We start from the raw sequence: 20,156 nt of genomic DNA, 5'->3' as shown, positions 1-20,156 counted from the left end.
TAACAGTAGTTGTTTTGTGTTATACCTTAGTTAGTGGACTGTTCTTATCTCAACCCGTGGGAGTTGCATTCTTTTGATTCTTCTCCCCATCCCTTTGGGAGCAGGGGGAGAAAGGGGGTGGGGTGAGCGAGTGGTTGCATGGTTCTGGGTCACCTGCTGGGCTTAAACCACAACAAAAGGCAAGACAAGGCAAAGCTAAGGGAAAGCTAAAGGGAAAGGCAAGGTAAAGCAAGGCAAAGACAAGGAAAGGCAAGGCAAAGGCAAGGCAAGGAAAAGGCAAGGCAAAAGCAAAGGCAAAGTAAAGGCAAAGCCAAGGCAAGTGAAATGCAGAGGCAAAGGCAACGGGAAAGGCAAAGAAAACAACAAAGGCAAGGGCAAGGCAAGGCAAAGGAAAAAGCAAAGGCAAAGGAGAAGATAAAGTTAAAGACAAAGGTAAAGGTAAAGGGAAGGCAAGACAAAACAGGTAAGGCAAAAAAAATAAGGAAAAGGAAAAGGCAAGGTATGGAAAGACAAGGCAAAACAAAGGCAAAGGTAAACACAAAGGCAAGGAAATGCAAAGGCAAAGAAAGGGAAAGGTAAGCTAAAGGCAAAATCAAGGCAAAGGCAAAGGCAAGACAAGGGAAACAAAGGAAAGGCAAAGGCAAAGGTAAAGCAAGGCAAGGCAAAGGCAAAACCAGTGTCAAAGACATGGCAAAGGTAAAGGCAAAGTCAAGGCAAAGGGAAAGGCAATGTCAAGGGAAAGGCAAAGTCAAGGGAAAGGGAAAGGCAAAGTCAAGGCGAAGGGAAAGGCAAAGTCAAGGCAAAGGCAAAGTCAAAGGCAAGGCAAGGCAAGGGAAACACAAAGGAAAGGCAACAGTAAAGGTAAGACAAGGCAATGCAAAGTCAAAGCCATAGGCAAAGTCAAGGCAAAAGTAAAGTCAAAGTCATGGGAAAGGCAAAGTCAAGGCAAAGACAAGGCAAGGAAAAAAAAAAGGGAAGGGAAAGGAAAGGGCAAAGGAAAGGCAAAGGTAAGGCAAGGCAAGGGAAAGGAAAGGGAAAGGCAAAGGTAAAGCAAGGCAAGGGAAAGTAAAGGGAAAGGCAAAGGCAAAGGTAAGGCAAGGCAAAGGAAAGGCAAAGGAAAGACAAAGGAAAGTCAAAGACAAGGAAAGGCAAAGGAAAGACAAAGGAAAGTCAAAGACAAGGCAAGGCAAAGGAAAGACAAAGGAAAGTCAATGGCAAAGTCAAAGACAAGGCAAGGCAAAGGAAAGACAAAGGAAAGGCAAAGGCAAAGGTAAGACAAGGCAAGGCAAAGGAAAGACAAAGGAAAGGCAAAGGCAAAGGTAAGACAAGGCAAGGCAGAGGCAAAGGAAAGGCAAAGGTAAGACAAAGCAAGGCAAAGCCAAAGGCAAGGCAAACCCAAAGGCAAAGTCAAGGGAAAGGCAAAGTCAAAGACAAGGCAAGGCAAGGGAAACACAAAGGAAAGGCAAAGGCAAAGGTAAACACAAAGTCAAAGTAAAGGTAAAGTCAAGGCAAAGGCAAAGGCGAAGGCAATAATAAGGCAAAGGCAAAGACAAGGCAAGGCAAAGGAAACACAAAGGAAAGGCAAAGGCAAAGCCAAAGTCAAGACAAAGACAAGGCAAGGGAAAAAAAAAAGGGAAGGGAAGGGAAAGGAAAGGGCAAAGGAAAGCCAAAGGCAAAGGTAAGGCAAGGCAAGGGAAAGGAAGGGGAAGGGCAAAGGCAAAGGTAAGGCAAGGCAAGGCAAATGAAAGACAAAGGAAAGTCAAAGGCAAAGGTAAGACAAGGCAAGGCAGAGGCAAAGGAAAGGCAAAGGTAAGACAAAGCAAGGCAAAGCCAAAGGCAAGGCAAACCCAAAGGCAAAGTCAAGGGAAAGGCAAAGTCAAAGACAAGGCAAGGCAAGGGAAACACAAAGGAAAGGCAAAGGCAAAGGCAAAGGAAAGGCAAAGGCAAAGGTAAGACAAGTCAAGACAAAGGCAAAGGAAAGGCAAAGGCAAAGGCAAATGTAAGACAAGTCAAGACAAAGGCAAAGGAAAGGCAAAGTCAAAGCAAAGGTAAAGTCAAATTCAAGGCAAAGTCAAGGCAAAGTTAAAGTCAAATTCAAGGCAAAGGCAACGTAAAGGCAAAAGCAAAGGCAAAGTCAAAGACAAGGCAAGGCAAGGGAAACACAAAGGAAAGGCAAAGGCACAGACAACTGCAACATCAAAGGCAAAGGCAAGATAAGGCAAGACAAGTCAAAGGAAAAGGCAAGGTAAGGCAAGACAAGACAAAACAAAGGCAAAGGAAAAGACAAAGGCAAGGCAAGGAAAGGCAAAGTCATAGGCAAAGCAAAACAAGGAATGGAAAAGGCAAAGAAAGGGAAAGGCAAACGTGAAGGCAAAGGAAATGCAAAGGCAAAGGAAAGGCAAAGGCAAAGACAAAGACAAAAGAAAGGCAATGGCAAAAGCAAAAGCAAAGGCAAAGTCAAAGGAAAGGCAAGACAAAGAAAGGACAGGGAAAAAGAAAGGTGAAGGCAAAGGCAAAGGCAAGGCCAGGCAAATACAAAGCCAAATGTAAAGGAAAGGGCAAACATTAGCTAAAAGAAAGGCAAGGCAAAGGCAAAGGTAATACAAGGCAAAATAAATGCACAAACAAAGGTAAAGAGAAATGCAAAGAGAAAGGCAGAGCAAAGAGAAAGGCAAAGGTAAAGGCAAAGAAAAGAGAAAGGGAAAAGCAAAGGGAAAGCAAAAGGAAAAGGCAAGGCAAAGGAAAGGGAATGGAAGGCAAAGGCAATGTGAAAGGAAAAGGCAAGACAAAGGAAAAGGGAATGGAAGGCAAAGGAAAGGGAATGCAAGGAAAAGGCAAAGGAAAGACAAAGGAAAGGCAAAGGAAAGGGAAAGGCAATGGCAAAAGGCAAAGGCAAAGGGAAAGGCACAGTTAGAATTCTAAGGCTCAGTTAGAATTAACTTGGCTAGGGATGTGTAAGGTAACAAGAAGGGATTCTACAGGTACACTGCCAATAAAAGACAGACTAGGGACAACGTGTGCCCTCTCTGGAAGCTATCAGGAGCACTGGATACCCTGGATTTGGAGAATGCTGAGGTTCTTAATGACGACTTTGCCTCAGTCTTCACTGCAAATGTTCCATACACACCACCCAAGCCTTGGAAGGCAGAAGGAGGGACTGTGAGGATGAAGACCTTAAGCCCATTGTAGGAGAAGATCTGATTCAAGTCCATCTTAAGAACCTGTATGTGCACAAGTCCATGGGACCTGATGAAATCCATCCGTGGGTCCTGAAGAAAAACCTTTAGCTCCACTTTTGGCTGCAACCCAGCAGGCGTTGAGAGGTGGGGACAAACGCCATGCCAGATCTTGATGTGAGGGATGGCCTCCTCTGTTATAAGAGGGCCATTCAGAAGGGAAGGGCAGGCCAAGCAGCCTGTAGTTGGCACGAGAGATGGCTTAGTCCAAATCCCCTGCTCAAGCAGGGTCACCTAAAGCAGGTTTCATCACCCTCAAAGTAAAATGAAATCCATCCATGGGTCCTGAAGGAGCTGGCAAATGAAGTTGCAAAGCCACTGGCCATCATACTTGAAAAATCATGGCAGTCAGGTGAAGTTCCTGATGACTGGAAAAAGGGAAATATGACCCCCATTTTCAAGAAGGGGAAAACAGATGACCCAGGGAACTACAGACCAGTCAGTCTCACCTCTGTGACTGACAAAATTTGGAGCAGATTCTCCTGGAAGACATGCTAGGGCACATGAAAAACAACAAGGTCTTTGGTGACAGACAGCATGGCTTCACTAAGGGTAAATCCTGACTGACCGATTTGGTGGCCTTCTATGATGGGCCTATGGAACTGATAGGTGGGGGTAGAGCAATTGATGTCATCTACCTGGACTTCTGCAAAGCATTCAACACTGTCCCACACGACATCCTTGTCTCTAAATTGGAGAGACATCAGTTTGATAGGTGGACCACTCAGCACATAAAGAACTGGCTGGATGGCTGCATGAAAAGAGTTGTAGTCAATGGCTCAATGTCCAGCTGGAGACCAGTAACGAGTGGTGTCCCTCAGGGATCGGTGTTGGGACCGGTCTTGTTCAACATCTTTGTCAGTGACATGGACAGTGGGATTGAGTGCACCCTCAGCAAGTTTGCCGATGACACCAAGCTGTGTGGTTTGGTTGATATGCTGGAGGGAAGGAATGCCATCCAGAGGGACCTTGACATGCTTGTGAGGGGGGTTGATGCCAACCTCATGAAGTTTAACAATGCCAAGTGCAAGGTCCTACACCTGGGTCGGAGCAATCCCAGGCACAGCTACAGGTTGGGCAGAGAGGAGATTAAGAGCAGCCCTGCAGAGAAGGACTTGGGGGTGTTGGTCGATGAGAAACTGGACATGAACTGGCAGTGTGCGCCTGCAGCCCAGAAAGCCAACTGTATTCTGGGCTGCATCAAAAGGAGCATGAGCAGCAGGTCAAAGGAGGTGATCCTGCCCCTCTCCTCTCATGAGACCTCACTTGCAGTATTGTGTGCAGTTCTGGTGTCCTCAATATAAAAAGGATGTGGAGCTGTTGTAACAAGTCCAGAGGAGGGCCATGAGGATGATCAGGGGACTAGAGCACCTCCCATATGAAGACAGGCTGAGAAAGCTGTTCAGCCTGGAGAAGAGAAGGCTGCATGGAGACCTCATAGCAGCCTTCCAGTATCTGAAGGGGGGGCTGTAGGGATGCTGGGGATGGACTCTTCATTAGGGTTTGTAGTGACAGGACAAGGGATAACGGATTCAAACTTAAACAGGGGAAGTTTAGATTGGATATAAGGAAGAAGTTCTCTAGTGTGAGGGTGGTGAGGAGTTGTCCAGGGAGGTTGTGAATGCTCCATCCCTGGTGGTGTTCAAGGCCAGGTTGGACAGAGCCTTGGGTGACATGATTTTGTGTGAGGTGTCCCTGTCTTTGGCTGGGGTTTTGAAACTATGAAGATCCTTTCCATCCCTAACTATTCTATGATTCTATGATGTTTCAAAAGCAAAGGGAAAGGCATAAGAAAGGCAGGACAAGGCAAAATCAAGGCAAATAGGAAAGATAAAGTCAAAGATAAAAGCAAAGGCAAGACAAGGCAAAGCAAAGTCAAGGCAAAAAAAAAAGTCAAAGGCAAAGAAAAAGGCAAATCAAGGAAAGGCAAAGGCATAGGGAAATAGCAAAGGCTAAGGAAAGGAAAGCAAGAAAACGCAAAGGGAGGCAAAACAAAGGCAAATGCAAACGCAAGATCAAGGCTATTCAAGGCAAGAAAAGGTAAGGGAAAAGCAAGGCAATGGCAATGGCATAAGAAAAAGCAAAGGCAAGGCAAAGGCATAGGCAAGGCAAGGAAAAGGTAAAGCAATGGGAAATGCAAAGGTAAAGGCAAATTTAAAGAGGCTAAACACACACACTGCTTTCACAACTAGTTCCACTTTATTCATTCAAGCATGGTAACATATAGCATACAGATATGGGTCTGAGCCATGAAGCCAAACAGCAACTAAATCATTCCCAGTGACTGTTTTCAGTTGCTATAAATTCCATTCTATAAAAAAAATCACTTCCCAGGCTGCTTCCCAGCTTGACCTTGCACCCATACACTCCCTGACTTACTCAAGACCCAGGTGCGCTATCAACAATTCTTCTTCTTCTCTAATTATCCACATAGTGGGAACAGGACAGCTTTCAGTTCCCACATTTCCCCCTTTTTTGTTTTGCACGATACTTTGGCTTCGATTCTTTGCAATTTGGCAACAATTCTCTAGATGACATGGAGGAAAAATAAAGCAAAGCGGTGATGTCCAGGTTCCAAAGACAAGATCTCACCAATGCGTTGGCCAGATGTACCGGGAGTCTTGGGAACCAGGAGATCGATGCTGTTACTTCCAAAAACACAGTCCTTGACTTTCCTTATCCCCTTCTCTACTTGAGGAGTCTTAAATCACACAAGAGCAGTTTCTTGACATTAGCATAAAGATGGAAAGTTCAAATACAATAGTTGCTTATTATATTATTATTACTTATAATAGTTACTTATGTTAACTTTTGCTTTTTTACTTTGAGGATGATGAAACCTGCTTTAGATGACCCTGCTTGAGCAGGGGATTTGGACTAAATCATCTCTCGTGCCAACCACAGGCTGCTTGGCCTGCCCTTCCCTCCTGGATGGCCCTCTTATAACAGAGGAGGCCATCCCTCACATCAAGGTCTGGCATGGCATGTGTCCCCACCGCTCCATGCCTGCTGGGTTACAGCCAGCAGCAGAGATAAAGGTTTTTCTTGGTGACAAACCCAGAGGCCAACCCAGTCTTGCCCTTGACTGTGGTAGCAGGCGCTTGGTCAACATCCGTTTTTGCACCCTGTTGTCAATGCAGAGTTTCACCTGCCTCATCAAGTAACAAGTTGCTATCATGGCAAAGCACACACAGATTTGCATTAGCAGTATAACTACTACAGGGTGTAGCAGCGCTTTGAAGATGCTCATGGCAGTGAGTGACTAACCAAAGAAATTTCCTACCAGTGGTGTTCTCCCACCCTCTTAATTCATTCCATTACCTGTTTTATAGCACTTCCATCATGATGTACAGTTATTAGGAATTTTCTAGCTTCTGCCTTAGCATTTTCTAGCAGCTGCTGCAAATTGCATGCTCTAACATCTCTTTTACAAGTGACAAATCCATACCAAAAAGGGTTGAAGTTACACTACGATACATGTTGTAGTTTCTTATTAGCAACTGGCTACTAATACAGGTGATTTATACACACAATCACAGCCTCTAATAATAGCTATGTTGCAAGCACACATATTTGAGTTGTTAAACATGGTCTGGTTATAGAGACTTTTCAGTTGCCCCAAGTGATGTTTTACGAATCATGTCTTTTTCTCTTCCTCTGTCTCATTCTACTCGGGGTCTTCAAGGTCAGCTCCTGCATCTGAGGCATTGGGTTCTTTAACTTGTCTGTTCAGCTCATGGTATGGCTTGACAAACTTTGCAGGCAGCCACCGCGGACCTGTGGGTAGGAGGACACAAGCATAACCCCTCCCCCAGGTTATCAGTTCCACAGGCCCTTGTGGAGACAGTGTTCTCACAGGAGAATGGATATTTGGTACATGAGCTCTGAATAACTCTGAGGGATACAGCAAGGCCGTGGGAGGCCCAAGCAAGCCTAAGCAAGCAAGATAAGAAGAAGCTGGAATTCACTGACTTATGAGAACTGTGGACTGTTGGCAAGTGTTCAAGGTCAAGTTCTCACACCTGTGCTTAACCAATTATATGTTAGTCACTAAGGGTCTTCAAGACAAGTATCCAGTCATGATATGCCAAATTGATGTAGGTGTGTGTAGGCAATAGTATATAAGGAGTTAATGCTTTGTAATAAAGGGCTTTTTGTCTGATCATATTGATCTCTGACTGAGTCCTTTCCGTGGCAGGCCCTTCCCATTTCTGCGGGCCCAAAGGATCACAATACTATACTTTAGCACGTTCTGAAGGTGGACTATCAGCTCCAAAATGTCGTTGTACTGCAGTGGCAGGAGTATTCATGGAAGATTAAGTGCAATTTAAAGAATTCAATGTATAGATAGCATTGTTTAATTGTTCTTGAGGGACCATATTCCCCCTTTTTTGTGTTTGTATCATGGATTTCAGAACAGCGTGAGTTCCTTCCACAGTCCCCTGGTCTGTAGGGGAGTGGGGAATACCAGTGACATGCATGACACCCCATTGCTGTAAAAATCGTGATAATGCAGGGACGTTATCCATTTTCAACTGGGAAGGAACTCCTAAGGTAGCAAATGCACGTGCTAAATGTTGGATAACATCACGAGCCTTCTCTCCTTTATGGGCAGAGGCTGAAATCATATGTGAAAATGTGTCGACACATGCACATATTTAAAGGCACTTAATGAAGCAATGTGTGTAACATCTGTTTGCCAAATCTCATTCGCCTTTAAGCCACAAAGATTTACACCCATGGCAAATGAGGATTGAGCTGTTGACTGACAGTCAGGGCAAGACCTGACAATTTTCTTTGCCTGAGAAGAAGACAGGTTAAACTGTTTCTTTAAAGCAGAGGCATTCTGATGAAAAAAGGAATGTGAAGCAGTTGCAGAAGTAAACTGCACAGAGTTAACACTCAAGGAGCCTGCTATGTCATTACACACAGTTAAAGGGCCAGGCAGGTTGGAATGTGATCTAATACGTCCAATAAAGCCAGAATGATTCCTAGTTTCCAAACAATGTTTTAGCTTCAGCAAAATGTCAAAAAGTTCACGGTTATTGATTTCTTTTAACGCACCAAAAGGAAGGCATGGTAACAATCAAACGACATATTCTGAATCACAAACAATATTTAAGGATTCTGCAGGGAACATGAACTGTAGCCCATGTAAGACTGCAGCAATTTCAACGAGTGGCATAGAGCCATCCACATGTATAACAGAGGATTGCCAGGAATCATTTTCAAACCAAACTACAGTGGCTTTGCCAGTTTTTCCAGAGACATCATCAAAAATGGTTTAGCATCCTTAATGGGTTGCATTTGAATTACAAATCACTCCTGTAGATCAAAATCTGAAAAAGATTTTAGCAATTTGTTTTGGAGTACCATAAAAAGTTTTTCCTGTAAAGTCTGCTAATGCTATTTGGAAAGAAACAAACTGAGCAAAAAGGAACTGAAAGTTTGTTGCAGTTAATGGTAAATACAATTCTGCAGGGTCATTGACTGTTAAATGCTGAACCCTCATACGGCCTTTGATGATTAAGTCAACAATCATATCTAACAGTTCTGTCACAGTCTTTCTCTGAGTATGTGGTAAAAAAACGCATTCCAAAAAGTAAACAGAGTTACTGTCGATTTGGCATATGACTCCTAATGGCCTTTGTTGCATATTAACAACGAGCAGAGAAAATGGGAAGTATAAATGCACTCTATCTGCCTGTAGCACCTCAATTTTTTGAGTCATTATATTAAAAGCGTCAATAGCTTTAGGGGTAGGCTGACAAGGAGAATTCAAGTCTGAGTCCCTCGTAACAAATCAAAGAGTGGTTCGTAGTCAGCATTAGTAATACCCAACATAGGATGCACCCAATTAATAGTACCTAAGAGCTTCTGTAAATCATTCAAATTTGGGATTTTGTTAGCCAGTTTTAGCCTCTGAGGCTTTACTGTTCTTTCGCTTAGCACCCACCCCAAATATTTCCAGGGTGGCATTCTTTGTATTTTTATGGGCCATTTGCAGTCCAAAACAACATAAATTTTCTGTTAAATGATTAACAGTAGTTTCTAAATTGATTCAGAGAAAACTCCAGGAACAAACTCGCCAACAAAGGTTTCAAGCTGACAAGCAGGTATTCTTCATTGCGGCACCGGGAGACACGGGGGATAACTCCTCCTAACGTGTGTCCCTCTATTGCTACACAAGCCATCCTTATATAGTCCCTGGGCATACATACATATTCATGAGGCTACGTATGGATTACATCATTTTCCAGAAAGCTCCCCGCATGCGTACAGAATTGTGGTGGTGGTCTCTGAGGGTCGTTTACTTCTTCCAACAATCTTCATCACTTCTGACAGCCTTTGAAGCACGCGCAGTAGATGCTTATACCAGATTAATTGGTTCGCTAGCACCAGAGACATAATAATCCCTCTATCCTCCTACTTATCAGTTAGTTTACCCGCAGCCTATCCCAGACACCTGCTATTCCCAGATACTCCTTATCCCTGCATCCTGTTTTTCTAGACTGTTTTTCTTAAGACCACATCAACTATAACGATTTATCTTGTGCCAGTATGTTCTCTATCTGTACTCTATTTTTTCTATGTATTATGCACCTCAGTAATTTTCCACTGCTACTGTTACAAAGCCATTGAACTTAACATTGCTTAAAACTAATTCTAAAGGTTTATAAATTCCATTTTGTGATTTTGTGTTCCCCTTGTTTCAATTCCCCCCTTTTTCTGTCCTTTTGCAAATTCTTTTGCAACATTTTATATATTACCATTACCATCAAAAGTCCTTTGAAATAATTTCCCATTTCTACTCGGTGCTTAATTTTATTCCTTTTCCAAACTTCATAATTTATCATAGATAGTTTACAACACCAGAGGGAACATTGTATCATACCAGAAGTAATCAATATTAAAATAATTAACATCAATATTCTTGCAATCAGTTGCCTCAACCAGGAGAGATTTGGTAACCATGAAGTTAACTTTTTTCCATATTTCTTCGAAACCACAGGAGGTGTCATCCACGGCCATCTCATGAAATATCTTATGCCGCGGCCAGGTGGAGGGGAGAAAACACCGATACGATGTAGATTCACAAAATGCTCCGTTTATTGATTACAAGGCTGCTCTTAATATACTGTCTTACACGCAATCACGCATTACTTGATTGGCTGCTTCACTTTGCCCGCGAGAGGTACACGCTCCACTTTGCCTCTCCTGATTGGTTTCACACCTTCGCTTCAGCTTAGCGTTACATCATGCTTCTGGCATCTTGTTATTGCGCTCCTGTTTTGCTGACCTTGACGCTTCCTCTTCCAGCCTGGGGCCAGAGGTTCACTTTCTCACAGCTTGCTGCAAGCCTGTTAAAGCGCCCATGCTCGACCCCCAACATCTCCCCCTCTTTTTTCAAATAAGGCGTTCGTCATCTGCTGCATGCGTTGCATAGTACATTGTAACAAACAAGGTCCAAAAAACAAAATTAACAACATAATCATTATTGGTCCACTAAACATCATGATTAAACTCCTTAACCAACTACTTATTCCTAACGATTTTAACCAAGAGTCTATAGGATTTGTTTCTACAGTATTTTCTTTAAGTTCAAACAATTTCTTGTGAATAGATTCAGAATGATCAGAAAGATTGTGAAGGATGTAAAGCAGCTGCAGAAGTAAACTGTACAGTGTTAACAGTCAAGGAGTTTGCTCCATCATTACACTCCCCCCCCTTTTTTTTTTTTTTTTTTTTTTTAGGTGGTCAACCATAAATACCTGCTGCACTTATGCATTGACCCTTTCTTGCCCAAAATGTTGAACTGCTACCTGTTAAAACTTTTTACATGAACCTGACAACAAAAAATATACAGAACACTGTCTGCCCTCATCACACACACACAAACACACATATATGCATATATGGGATCCCACATACACTCTCCACAGAACTACAATATTTGAAACACAAAATCCGGACAATCATTGCTCCCACTGCACAGTCCCACATACAGGACGTGGTACAAGGATCTTGTAAAGACTATTAAGAAACCAGCTCCAAGAAGCATCATCGCAGTGCAAGGTGGCAGGCTCAACCTTAGCGGGCGTCCCCACAGAGGCTCTGCCTCCCTCACATCACGTGAGGCTTGGGCTTTTATACTGACTAAAATGCACACTCGTTCCAACACAGGTGGCCAGCCTGTGTTGGAAGAAGTGGTCAGCCATATCTATAAAGGTCTTGTGAGATACCGGAGGGACTCCAATCAAACATGTTCGAAATGGATCAGATGGGGTTGCTATAGATAAACAAAAGGAATCCTGCCCTATCTCATTAACCCATGTTACCCACATGTTTTGCCGATGATCCATGTTATGTGACATCATAGTTCCCTGTTCCATCAGAACCACAGGTGCTGCCAGACCTAATATCTTCATTTCAGTTTTCTTCCAAAAGTTCCCTAGCTAGATTCCACAAATAGTTTATTAAGACACCGTCTGCTGTCCTCTCGTTTCCTCAGAATCTCCCTTCTTTTCCAGCCACGGTTTTACCCATTTAGCTGGGACCCATCGAGGTGGGTCATCACTTTTCTTGGGCCTAAGCCTCGCGGGTTAACTCCATGTTGTTGTAATGGAGCAATACGGGCGCAATCAGGGCAGGCTGCGACAATATTTCGAGCCTGAGACCTAGATAGTCCAAATTCCTGCTGTAGACCTCTTGAGGATTGATGAAAAAACTCATGTGACTGACGAGCCGCTTCAAAGTTCCGTAGCACGACTAGTCCTGCAACCGCTCGGTCAATTACAGCATTACCCTGGGAAAAGATACCAGGTAAGTTGGTATGACTTCGCATGTGGCAGCACCAGATGGGCTCCTTACGTTCTTGAATTATACCCTTTAGGCGAATTACCAATTCTTCAATTTCCAATGTTCCAATTTTACCTATTTTTGGACAGTCAATACGATTGACTACACTGACTGCATATGCTGAATCGGATACAATATTTAAGGCTTGTGAGGAAAACCAATTTAAGGTTTCAACAATGGCTTGTAGTTCTAAGATTTGCACTGATTGTCCTGTGTCAGTCCATATCTTTAGTTTCCAATTTTGATTGTCTTGCCATGCGAAGCCATATTTCCCAGTACGTGCACTGGTATCAGTGAATACAGTAAGTGCATTTGATATAGGTTTTTGTTTCACAATAGGCCCTCTCATTATAATAGAGGTTGTTTGAAACAGCGGATGAGAGGGATAATGTGTTGACAATTGTACCCCATTAACTGCAAGAGCAAAGGTCATAGAACATAATGACCATTCTTGGATTAAATCAGTAGTTTTCCAAGGTAGTACAAATACAGAAGGATCAACACCAAACACCAACCTGACACGTTCTTTGGCTTTTAACAATAGGGACCCAATATAATCCTGGAGCGTGGTAACAGATGCAGAAGGCTGATACGATGGGAAAACCCATTCTAGGATCGCTAAGTGTTTTTCAATTTGTTGCGCTATAATAGCAGATCTGTATTGCTGTGATCCATAAACCAAAACCATAACTGGATATTCAGGGTCATATCTATAAACCTGTTGTTGCTCAATTTTTGTCTCAATTACTTTAAGAGAGTCATCACCTTCACCGTTTTCATTATTCTCTGTGACCTCTGAATTCTTGATTTCTGCTAATGGATCCCTTGAGGAGCCTACTCCAAAGCCATACTGGAACTCTAGTTCTTCATGAACTAGCTCATCTTCACCTGTCAACTGGTGTGGCTCATTCCACATCGCATCAAATTCTGCTCTCATCTCTGGTAAAATCTGGTTTTCCCTCAAAGTCATTACCTTTTTATTGGAGACATTGTCTTCATCAGGCTTTTGCCTTACATCTGTAGTGGCTTTAGCCTCATAAAGTTGCTTCTCATTTAATTCCTTGATGAGAGAATTCAGTTTCTGAATCTTTCCACGCGAGGACTGTTTTACTTGTTTATATTGCTCAGCTTCCTTGAGCTGCTCTTCTGCATCAGAAAGTTGCAACTTAAGCCCATCAATCAAACCCTTGTATTTAGTTTCAATTTCAGATTTTTCTCTCTCAAAGTCTTCCTGTTGGTTCTCAAGTCTCTTCCTCAAAGATTCTTTATTAACTTCAGACTCATGAAGACTCTTATTTAAGTCAATTATTATGCCATTCAAAGTCTGAACATGCTCTTCAGAATTCAGAGCACAGAGCTCTCTTTTTAGCTTTTCAAGTTCATTCTTATATTTCAAAACCATTTCTTCTTCATATACCTGCTTGGCTTCTGCAATTTCCCTTCTGTGGCACTTCTCCAGCTCAGCCCTCAAGTTCTCCAACTGTCTGCAAATATCCTTCTCATGGCTGATTGTCAGTTCTTCAACATGTTGTTGTTCTTTCATTTTGCATAAAGCTATTTCATTTTTCAATTCTCTTATTTCTGAGTCCCGGACAGAAAGGGCACATTGTAATACAGACAACCTTTCTGATGCCACTAGATCTTGGAGACTTTTAACATCTTGTTCTTTTTCTTCCGTGCTTTCGCATAGCTGTTGAATTGTATCTTCTATATTCTCTTCCATTTGGGCAAATGTATTTTCTTTATCTTTGGCATTCTTTTGAGAAGACTCAAGCTGTACTTCCAGGTCATGTGCTTTCTCACGCAGCATCTCCAAATGTGCATTTTGCTCTCTGATACGGTTCTGAAACAAGGACATCTGTTGCTGGGCTTCTAATGCTTCATTTTTCTCAGGGCTTGTACTCCTCAGCACCTCATTAACCTCTGTCTCTGTTGCTGTCTGTAGTAGGTTGGCATCTTCAGCCTTAAATTCTAGTAGGTTGGAGTCTCCAGTCTTAATCTTGAGCAGGTTGGCATCTCCAGCCTTGATCTCAAGCAGGTTGGAGTCTTCAGCCTTAAACTCTAGTTGTTTTAGCTCTAAGCGTTCCTGCCACTTTACCAGAAACATTGTAAAAGCCGTAGCCCCAGGAGAGTTTCCATAAGCAATCTAATATCGGCAGGAACAAGCTCCTGGTATTTCATAAAGGCTGTCATCTGTCTTCGTACAGCCGAATTAGTGGCTCCGTAGGCCATAACACTTTGTTGTAATTTTGAGACCAAATTCCAGTCTAAAGGTGTCCATTCTGCTCCATTCTGTGTAACCCGTACTGGAGCAGATATTAATGGTTCTAAAGTAACCTCCCCATTCAAATTAGCTTGTGTGATAACTCCTTTCCATCTCTGCCCCATGTCAAAAGAATGATCTGTAGGGATATATTCGTTTACTCTTTTAGGGATATACCCCTTTGCCCTCTCGTCCTCTAACATTCCTTCATCTAAATCATCCTGTAAGTCTCTTTTTTCTTTTTCTGTTAATCCTTCCCCTGCTCCATACAAGCGTTTTATTTTTTCATGACCTTCTTTAATCGTTAGCTTTCCCTGTCTAATTGCCCTCTTGATCCCTTCTCGTCCCCCGGCGTCTAATTTCTCCTTTTGGTCCAACTGTCTTTCAATATTCTTGATTCCTTCTTTAATTGCCTCCATGGCTTTTTTATACATTTCTTTCTTTTTACCCGTATCACCATCCTTGTCTAAATTTTTCACAGCTATCATTAACCTTGCCATTTGGTGGCGCTGTTGCCTTAGTTCTTTCACAAGTTCAGCATAAGGCGATTCTTTTTGTAGTTCGTCAGACGGCAAGGGTACATTTTCGGGCAGTACCTCCATAGGTTCTGGCTCAGGGGGTGCAGATGGTTGCGTGGGCAACTCATCTGAGGGGTCCCAGGGGATAATTAAGTCATCAAACTCCCCCTTCTTATGCACTGGTGCAGCAATTTTTGTTTTCTCAGGGGAGGTACGGGGGGGCACTGGATCAGGGAGGGGGCCCCACTCGATTAAGTCCGTTTCCCCCAAGTCCGAGTTTTTCGTACTCTCACTCAAGGCACCCTTCGACGCAGCTGCGATTTCCGCCTCTGCATGCATTTGATCAATCATGAGCTTAATGGAGCGGTAAGTGCGTGTTAATTCCTTCGCCCCTTTATGCTCTGTCTGAACGCTCTCCCACAATTCTTCTCCTATCTTACGCCATAGATCTTTGGAAAATAACTGTGCCGTATTTTCTAACAACCCCCTTTTCCGGCACCAAAACAAAAAGTCCACAAGTTCCTGTCGGGGTATCGAGTACCCTGTTTTCTTCGCTACGCATAGCAATCCCTCTATCGTAGCCTTTTCTATCGCTGATACAGCGGAACCCATCCCGAACCAGACCGCAGTCTGCCTGACTCACCGGTCAGCCGTGGCCACGTAATTTGAGCTCCTTTCCTGCCTCTCTCGGACAGCCTGCCTCTCTCGGGCAGCCGGGATCTCCACCTTCTCTCGTCCGCGGTCTCTCTCTCTCCTGGTATCACGTCGGGGTCACCAGAATGCCGCGGCCAGGTGGAGGGGAGAAAACACCGATACGATGTAAGTTCACAAAAGCTCCGTTTATTGATTACAAGGCTGCTCTTAATATACTGTCTTACACGCAATCACGCATTACTTGATTGGCTGCTTCACTTTGCCCGCGAGAGGTACACGCTCCACTTTGCCTCTCCTGATTGGTTTCACACCTTCGCTTCAGCTTAGCGTTACATCATGCTTCTGGCATCTTGTTATTGCGCTCCTGTTTTGCTGACCTTGACGCTTCCTCTTCCAGCCTGGGGCCAGAGGTTCACTTTCTCACAGCTTGCTGCAAGCCTGTTAAAGCGCCCATGCTCGACCCCCAACAATCTTAGTTTGTTTCCAAATTTCCTCCAGATATGTTTCAATTCTGCCACTTTGGTCTATGTAGGAACAACAGCTTTCATTGATTATGGAACAAACTCCTCCTTGTGGTGCCAATAACATGTCTGGAGCCATTCGGTTTTATACCACTTTAGATAGGCTCGTTATGTTTTGTTGTTCTGCCTGCATTATATCAATGTCTTTACTTTCCATTTCCTCTATGGTTGCTGAGATATTTATAATTGCTTTCTCTAATTCACTTACTCCCAAAGATGGAATTAGCCCTCTCACAAAACTATGAAATGCAGTGTGCCGTTCAGTAATAGTGTTAAACCTTCGCTTAATCCGTTTAACAAAACTTCTAATCCAGGTTCCGGAAGGATACCTGTCGATAATAGTAAAATTGGGTATTATAGCACCTAAGGTGCCTGCCCCTTTCCAGTTGAGGGGTAAAGTCTTATAAGCATTTTCTCCACATAACCAATACCATCCTTTCCCTTTAGGAACGGGTCACCACTGAACTACAATACCATCTATAATTTGAATGGTGACCTACATCTGTGGCATTTAAGCAAGTATATTTTCCTACCCTGGTTCCTGGTGTAATACATCTTTGTGCACAGTTGTAATATTTATTGCCTGGATTAGGATTAACTATTCCAAATTTTAACCTTTCCTTTGAATACAAATTGCTAGTGTTCACCCACAGATTTGTCCATGAAACAGTGTTAGGAATTGGAACTCCAATTGATGGGAGTTTCAGGCTTTCTCCTGATTTAGGCAACTGTGCACACACCCAACAGTCACTATGATTAAAAACTTCAGTAACATTTTGCATAAATTTCAGGTATAAATTCTGGTCTCAAGCTTGTGCACCAGTTATCATATGAGTCCAAATTATGACCGACGCAATTTCATACGTAAGGGTCCTGAAGGTTCGATCTGCCATGTGTTCTCTGGTTCTGGTGCTTTCTTTATTCTTGAATAATGTATCCAAGCAGGTTGTTCCTTTATCTTCACTGCTGTAAAGGTGGTCAGCAATATCTGGTACAGTCCACTCCAGTTCTCCTGTAGAGGATCTCCTGAAAAATTCTTAACATAAACCCAGTCTCCAGATCTGAAAAGGTGAATCGGATAATCCAAACCTCTTGCTCTTGTCCCTGCTACTCTCTTATTTATCTCCTCCAATTCTTTTCCCAGATTGACCAAAAACTGTCGGAGATAGCCTTCCCCCACTTCCTGAAGACTTTCTCCTTTAAACTGGGACTGTTATGGTCTTCCATATAGAATTTCAAATGAGCTAACCTCTTCTTTCGACTGAGGTTATTTCGAATTCTTAATAGAGCCAGTGGTAAACCTTGGTACCAATATAGTTTCATTTCCTGACATATTTTACTAATTTGTTGTTCGATCAGATGGTTTATCTTTTCTACGTGCCCACTGGCCCGAGGCCTGTATGGAACATATATTGCCAATCAATTCCCAATTTTTGCTAATTTCTTGTAACAAGTTTGCACTAAACTGCAAACCTCGGTTGGAAGAAATTGCCGCTGGTACTCCAAAGCAAGGTATTATCTCATTAAATAATGTTTTAATCAGTTGTCTTGCATTATTTATCCTATAAGGGAATGCTTCTGGCCAGCCAGAAAAAGTATCTGTTAACACCAACAAATATCGATAACCCCCTTTTCTTGATAATTCAGAAAAATCTATTTGTCACTGCTGTCCCAGGCAACTTCCTCTCACAATTGTCCCAATTTGATTTCTATTTTCAGTTTTATGCTTATTCTTAAGACATAGCTGACATTGTTTTGTCACTGATTGAACTGTGGTGTATAGATTTCTTCCTACAATTTGTTTGTCTAAATATTTATATAAAGAGTTGCTACCCCAATGAGTTTTATTATGTTCTCCCTGAACTAACTTCCAGAGTTGGTTATAGGAGATTACAATTCACCCATCAGGTATCTGAACCCAATCTTCTTTATTTTCCTGTCCTTTTAGATCCTCAATCAATTTTTGTCCTCTTTTGAATACCTAGGTTTAGATTTTTCAATTGTTAGTTTGCCATCAGGGATAAAAGACATGATTTGTGATTGTTCAACTGCTCGTTTGGCTTCAAAATTGGCCAAATTATTTCCAATTTCCTGATCAAAGTTACCTTGTTGATGTCCTTTACAGTACATAATAGCTACTTCTTCAGGTAGCTGAACAGCCTCCAGTAACTGTAGAATTGCTGTAGCATGTTTGTTCAAAAGTCCTCATTCTTTCCAGATAGCACCATGTGCATAATCAGTCCAAATATTTATCCTTTTATCTTTAGCCAATTCCAGGGCTCTCGTTAACGCTATTATTTCTGCCTTCTGGGCAGAGGTATTCGAGGGTAAAGGTTTAGCCCCTGTTACCTGTGAAGTGGTGTTAATGGCATATCCTGCCTTTCATTTACCATTTTTCATGAAGCTACTACCATCAGTAAACCAAGAATCAGCATCTTCCAGAGGTTTTTCTTTCAAGTCTGGTCAGCTCAAATATACAGCCTCTATGGTGGCCAAGCAGCCTTGTGTTAGTGGTTCTGTCGATTGTTCCTGCAAAAGGATGCTGGATTGACAATGTTAGTGACCACATTTTCTATATCATCTTGTTCCACAAGGGTGGCCTGGTATTTAAAAAACATGAAGGAGATAACCAGTGGGCTACTTTCTGTTCCAGGACTGCTGATACAACATGGGACATTAGCACAGTAATTTTTGTCCCAAGGTGAATTTGCGAGCTTCTTCAATATTCATAACAACTGCTGCCACAGCTCTTAGGCATCTAGGCCTTCCTTTGCTCGCTTCATCCAGCTGTTTTGAAAAACACGTCACTGCCCTTCTGTAGGGTCCTAGTTTTTGAGCAAGGACCTCCAGAGCTATTCCCTGTTCTTCATAGGAATATAGCCAAAAGGGTTTAGTTACATCCGGAAGTCACAGAGCTGCAGCTCTCATTAGCTCTGGTTTTAAATTTCTAAAAGTCCCCTCTGCTGAATTAGTCCATTCTAAAGAGGGAGGGTTTCCCTTCAACAGTTCATATAGTAGTCTTACCAGAACACCATAATCATGGATCCAAAGTCTGCACCATCCAGTCATTCCCAGTAATGTCCGGAGCTCCTTGCCAGTTGATGGTCGTGGAGTCTGACAGATGGCTTCTTTTCTAGAAGCTCCAAGTTCTCTCTGTCCTCCTGTTATTTCATATCCTAGGTAGGAAACTAGGGTTGGGATTAGTTAGGCCTTTTGTCTGGATACCCAATAACCATTCAGTCCCAGAAAAGTTAATTCCACTGTCCACTGGACACATTCTTTATTTCTGTAGCAATTAATAGGTCATCCACATATTGTAACAGAGTCCCTGTCTGAGCAGGTGGCTTCCATGATCCTAGTTCTCTTGCTGATTTCCAGAAATTGCTGGACTGTTTTAAACCCTTTCGGTAATACTAAGTTAATTGAGTTTCCCTTCCTGTGTCAGTATTTTCCCATTCAAAAGCAAATAAATTTTGGCTTTCTTTGGCCAATGGTAAGCAAAAGAAAGCATCCTTTAAATCCAAGATGGCAAAACATTTCTGATTATTATTCAATTTAGTCAATAATTCATACAAATTAGCTACTACTGGACAAATATCCTCTGCAGTTTTGTTGACTGCTCTGAGATCTTGAATCAATCTGCAACTATTATCATCCTATTTCTTTACTGTCCAGAATATTACATTCCAATTCACATTCAATTAATAATATATATTTTAAAATTTATCAATGACTCTTTTTTTTTTAATTCCCTTTGATCTTCTAATTTTAAGGGATATTGTTTTATTCGAATTGGGCAGGCCCCCCTTTTTATTTCCACTTTAACAGGCAAAGCATTTTTCACCTTACCTGGAACTTCAGATGCCCATACTCCCAGATATGCCTGATTAAGGATTTCTTCTATTTCAGGGAGGTCCTCCTGTTTGCTTTTCTGTTGAATTAAAGATAAACTCAAAACTGCAATTAACTGTTTGTTTTTAACTCTAAATTCCATTCTGCCTTCTTTAAATGTTGCTTCTCACCCTGAGAAATATTTTAGAGAATTTGGCATGCATAAAAATTTATGCATTCCTTTTTTTTTCCCAATTTGTACTTTAAGGGTTTC

At 42.4% G+C, this 20,156-nt stretch overlaps 1 protein-coding gene across 1 annotated transcript; it reads right to left on the bottom strand.

Moving 5' to 3' along the window:
- Positions 1-11,150: 11,150 nt before the first annotated feature.
- On the bottom strand, positions 11,151-14,235 carry LOC117438022 (myosin-9-like). The gene is made up of 2 exons (XM_034073380.1): positions 12,030-14,235; positions 11,151-11,743 (listed from the first exon to the last, which is right to left on the bottom strand). Exons 1-2 carry the CDS (start codon positions 14,200-14,202, stop codon positions 11,667-11,669), a joined length of 2,250 nt encoding a protein of 749 aa, XP_033929271.1. The 5' UTR covers positions 14,203-14,235; the 3' UTR covers positions 11,151-11,666.
- Positions 14,236-20,156: the final 5,921 nt, after the last annotated feature.

Source organism: Melopsittacus undulatus, chromosome W (genome assembly GCF_012275295.1).
Source record: "Melopsittacus undulatus isolate bMelUnd1 chromosome W, bMelUnd1.mat.Z, whole genome shotgun sequence".
Classification (NCBI taxonomy): Eukaryota; Metazoa; Chordata; class Aves; order Psittaciformes; family Psittaculidae; genus Melopsittacus; species Melopsittacus undulatus.
Note: the sequence above shows the minus strand (reverse complement) of the source record. Positions and strands in the feature narration are given on the sequence as shown.

Excerpts from the sequence above, each read along its gene's own strand:
- LOC117438022 (XM_034073380.1), bottom strand. The coding sequence starts at position 14,202 with ATGTTTCTGGTAAAGTGGCAGGAACGCTTAGAGCTAAAACAACTAGAG. Across the intron at positions 11,744-12,029 it reads TTCCCAGGGTAATGCTGTAA|GAAACGAGAGGACAGCAGAC; the intron begins TTGACCGAGCGG and ends GGAGATTCTGAG.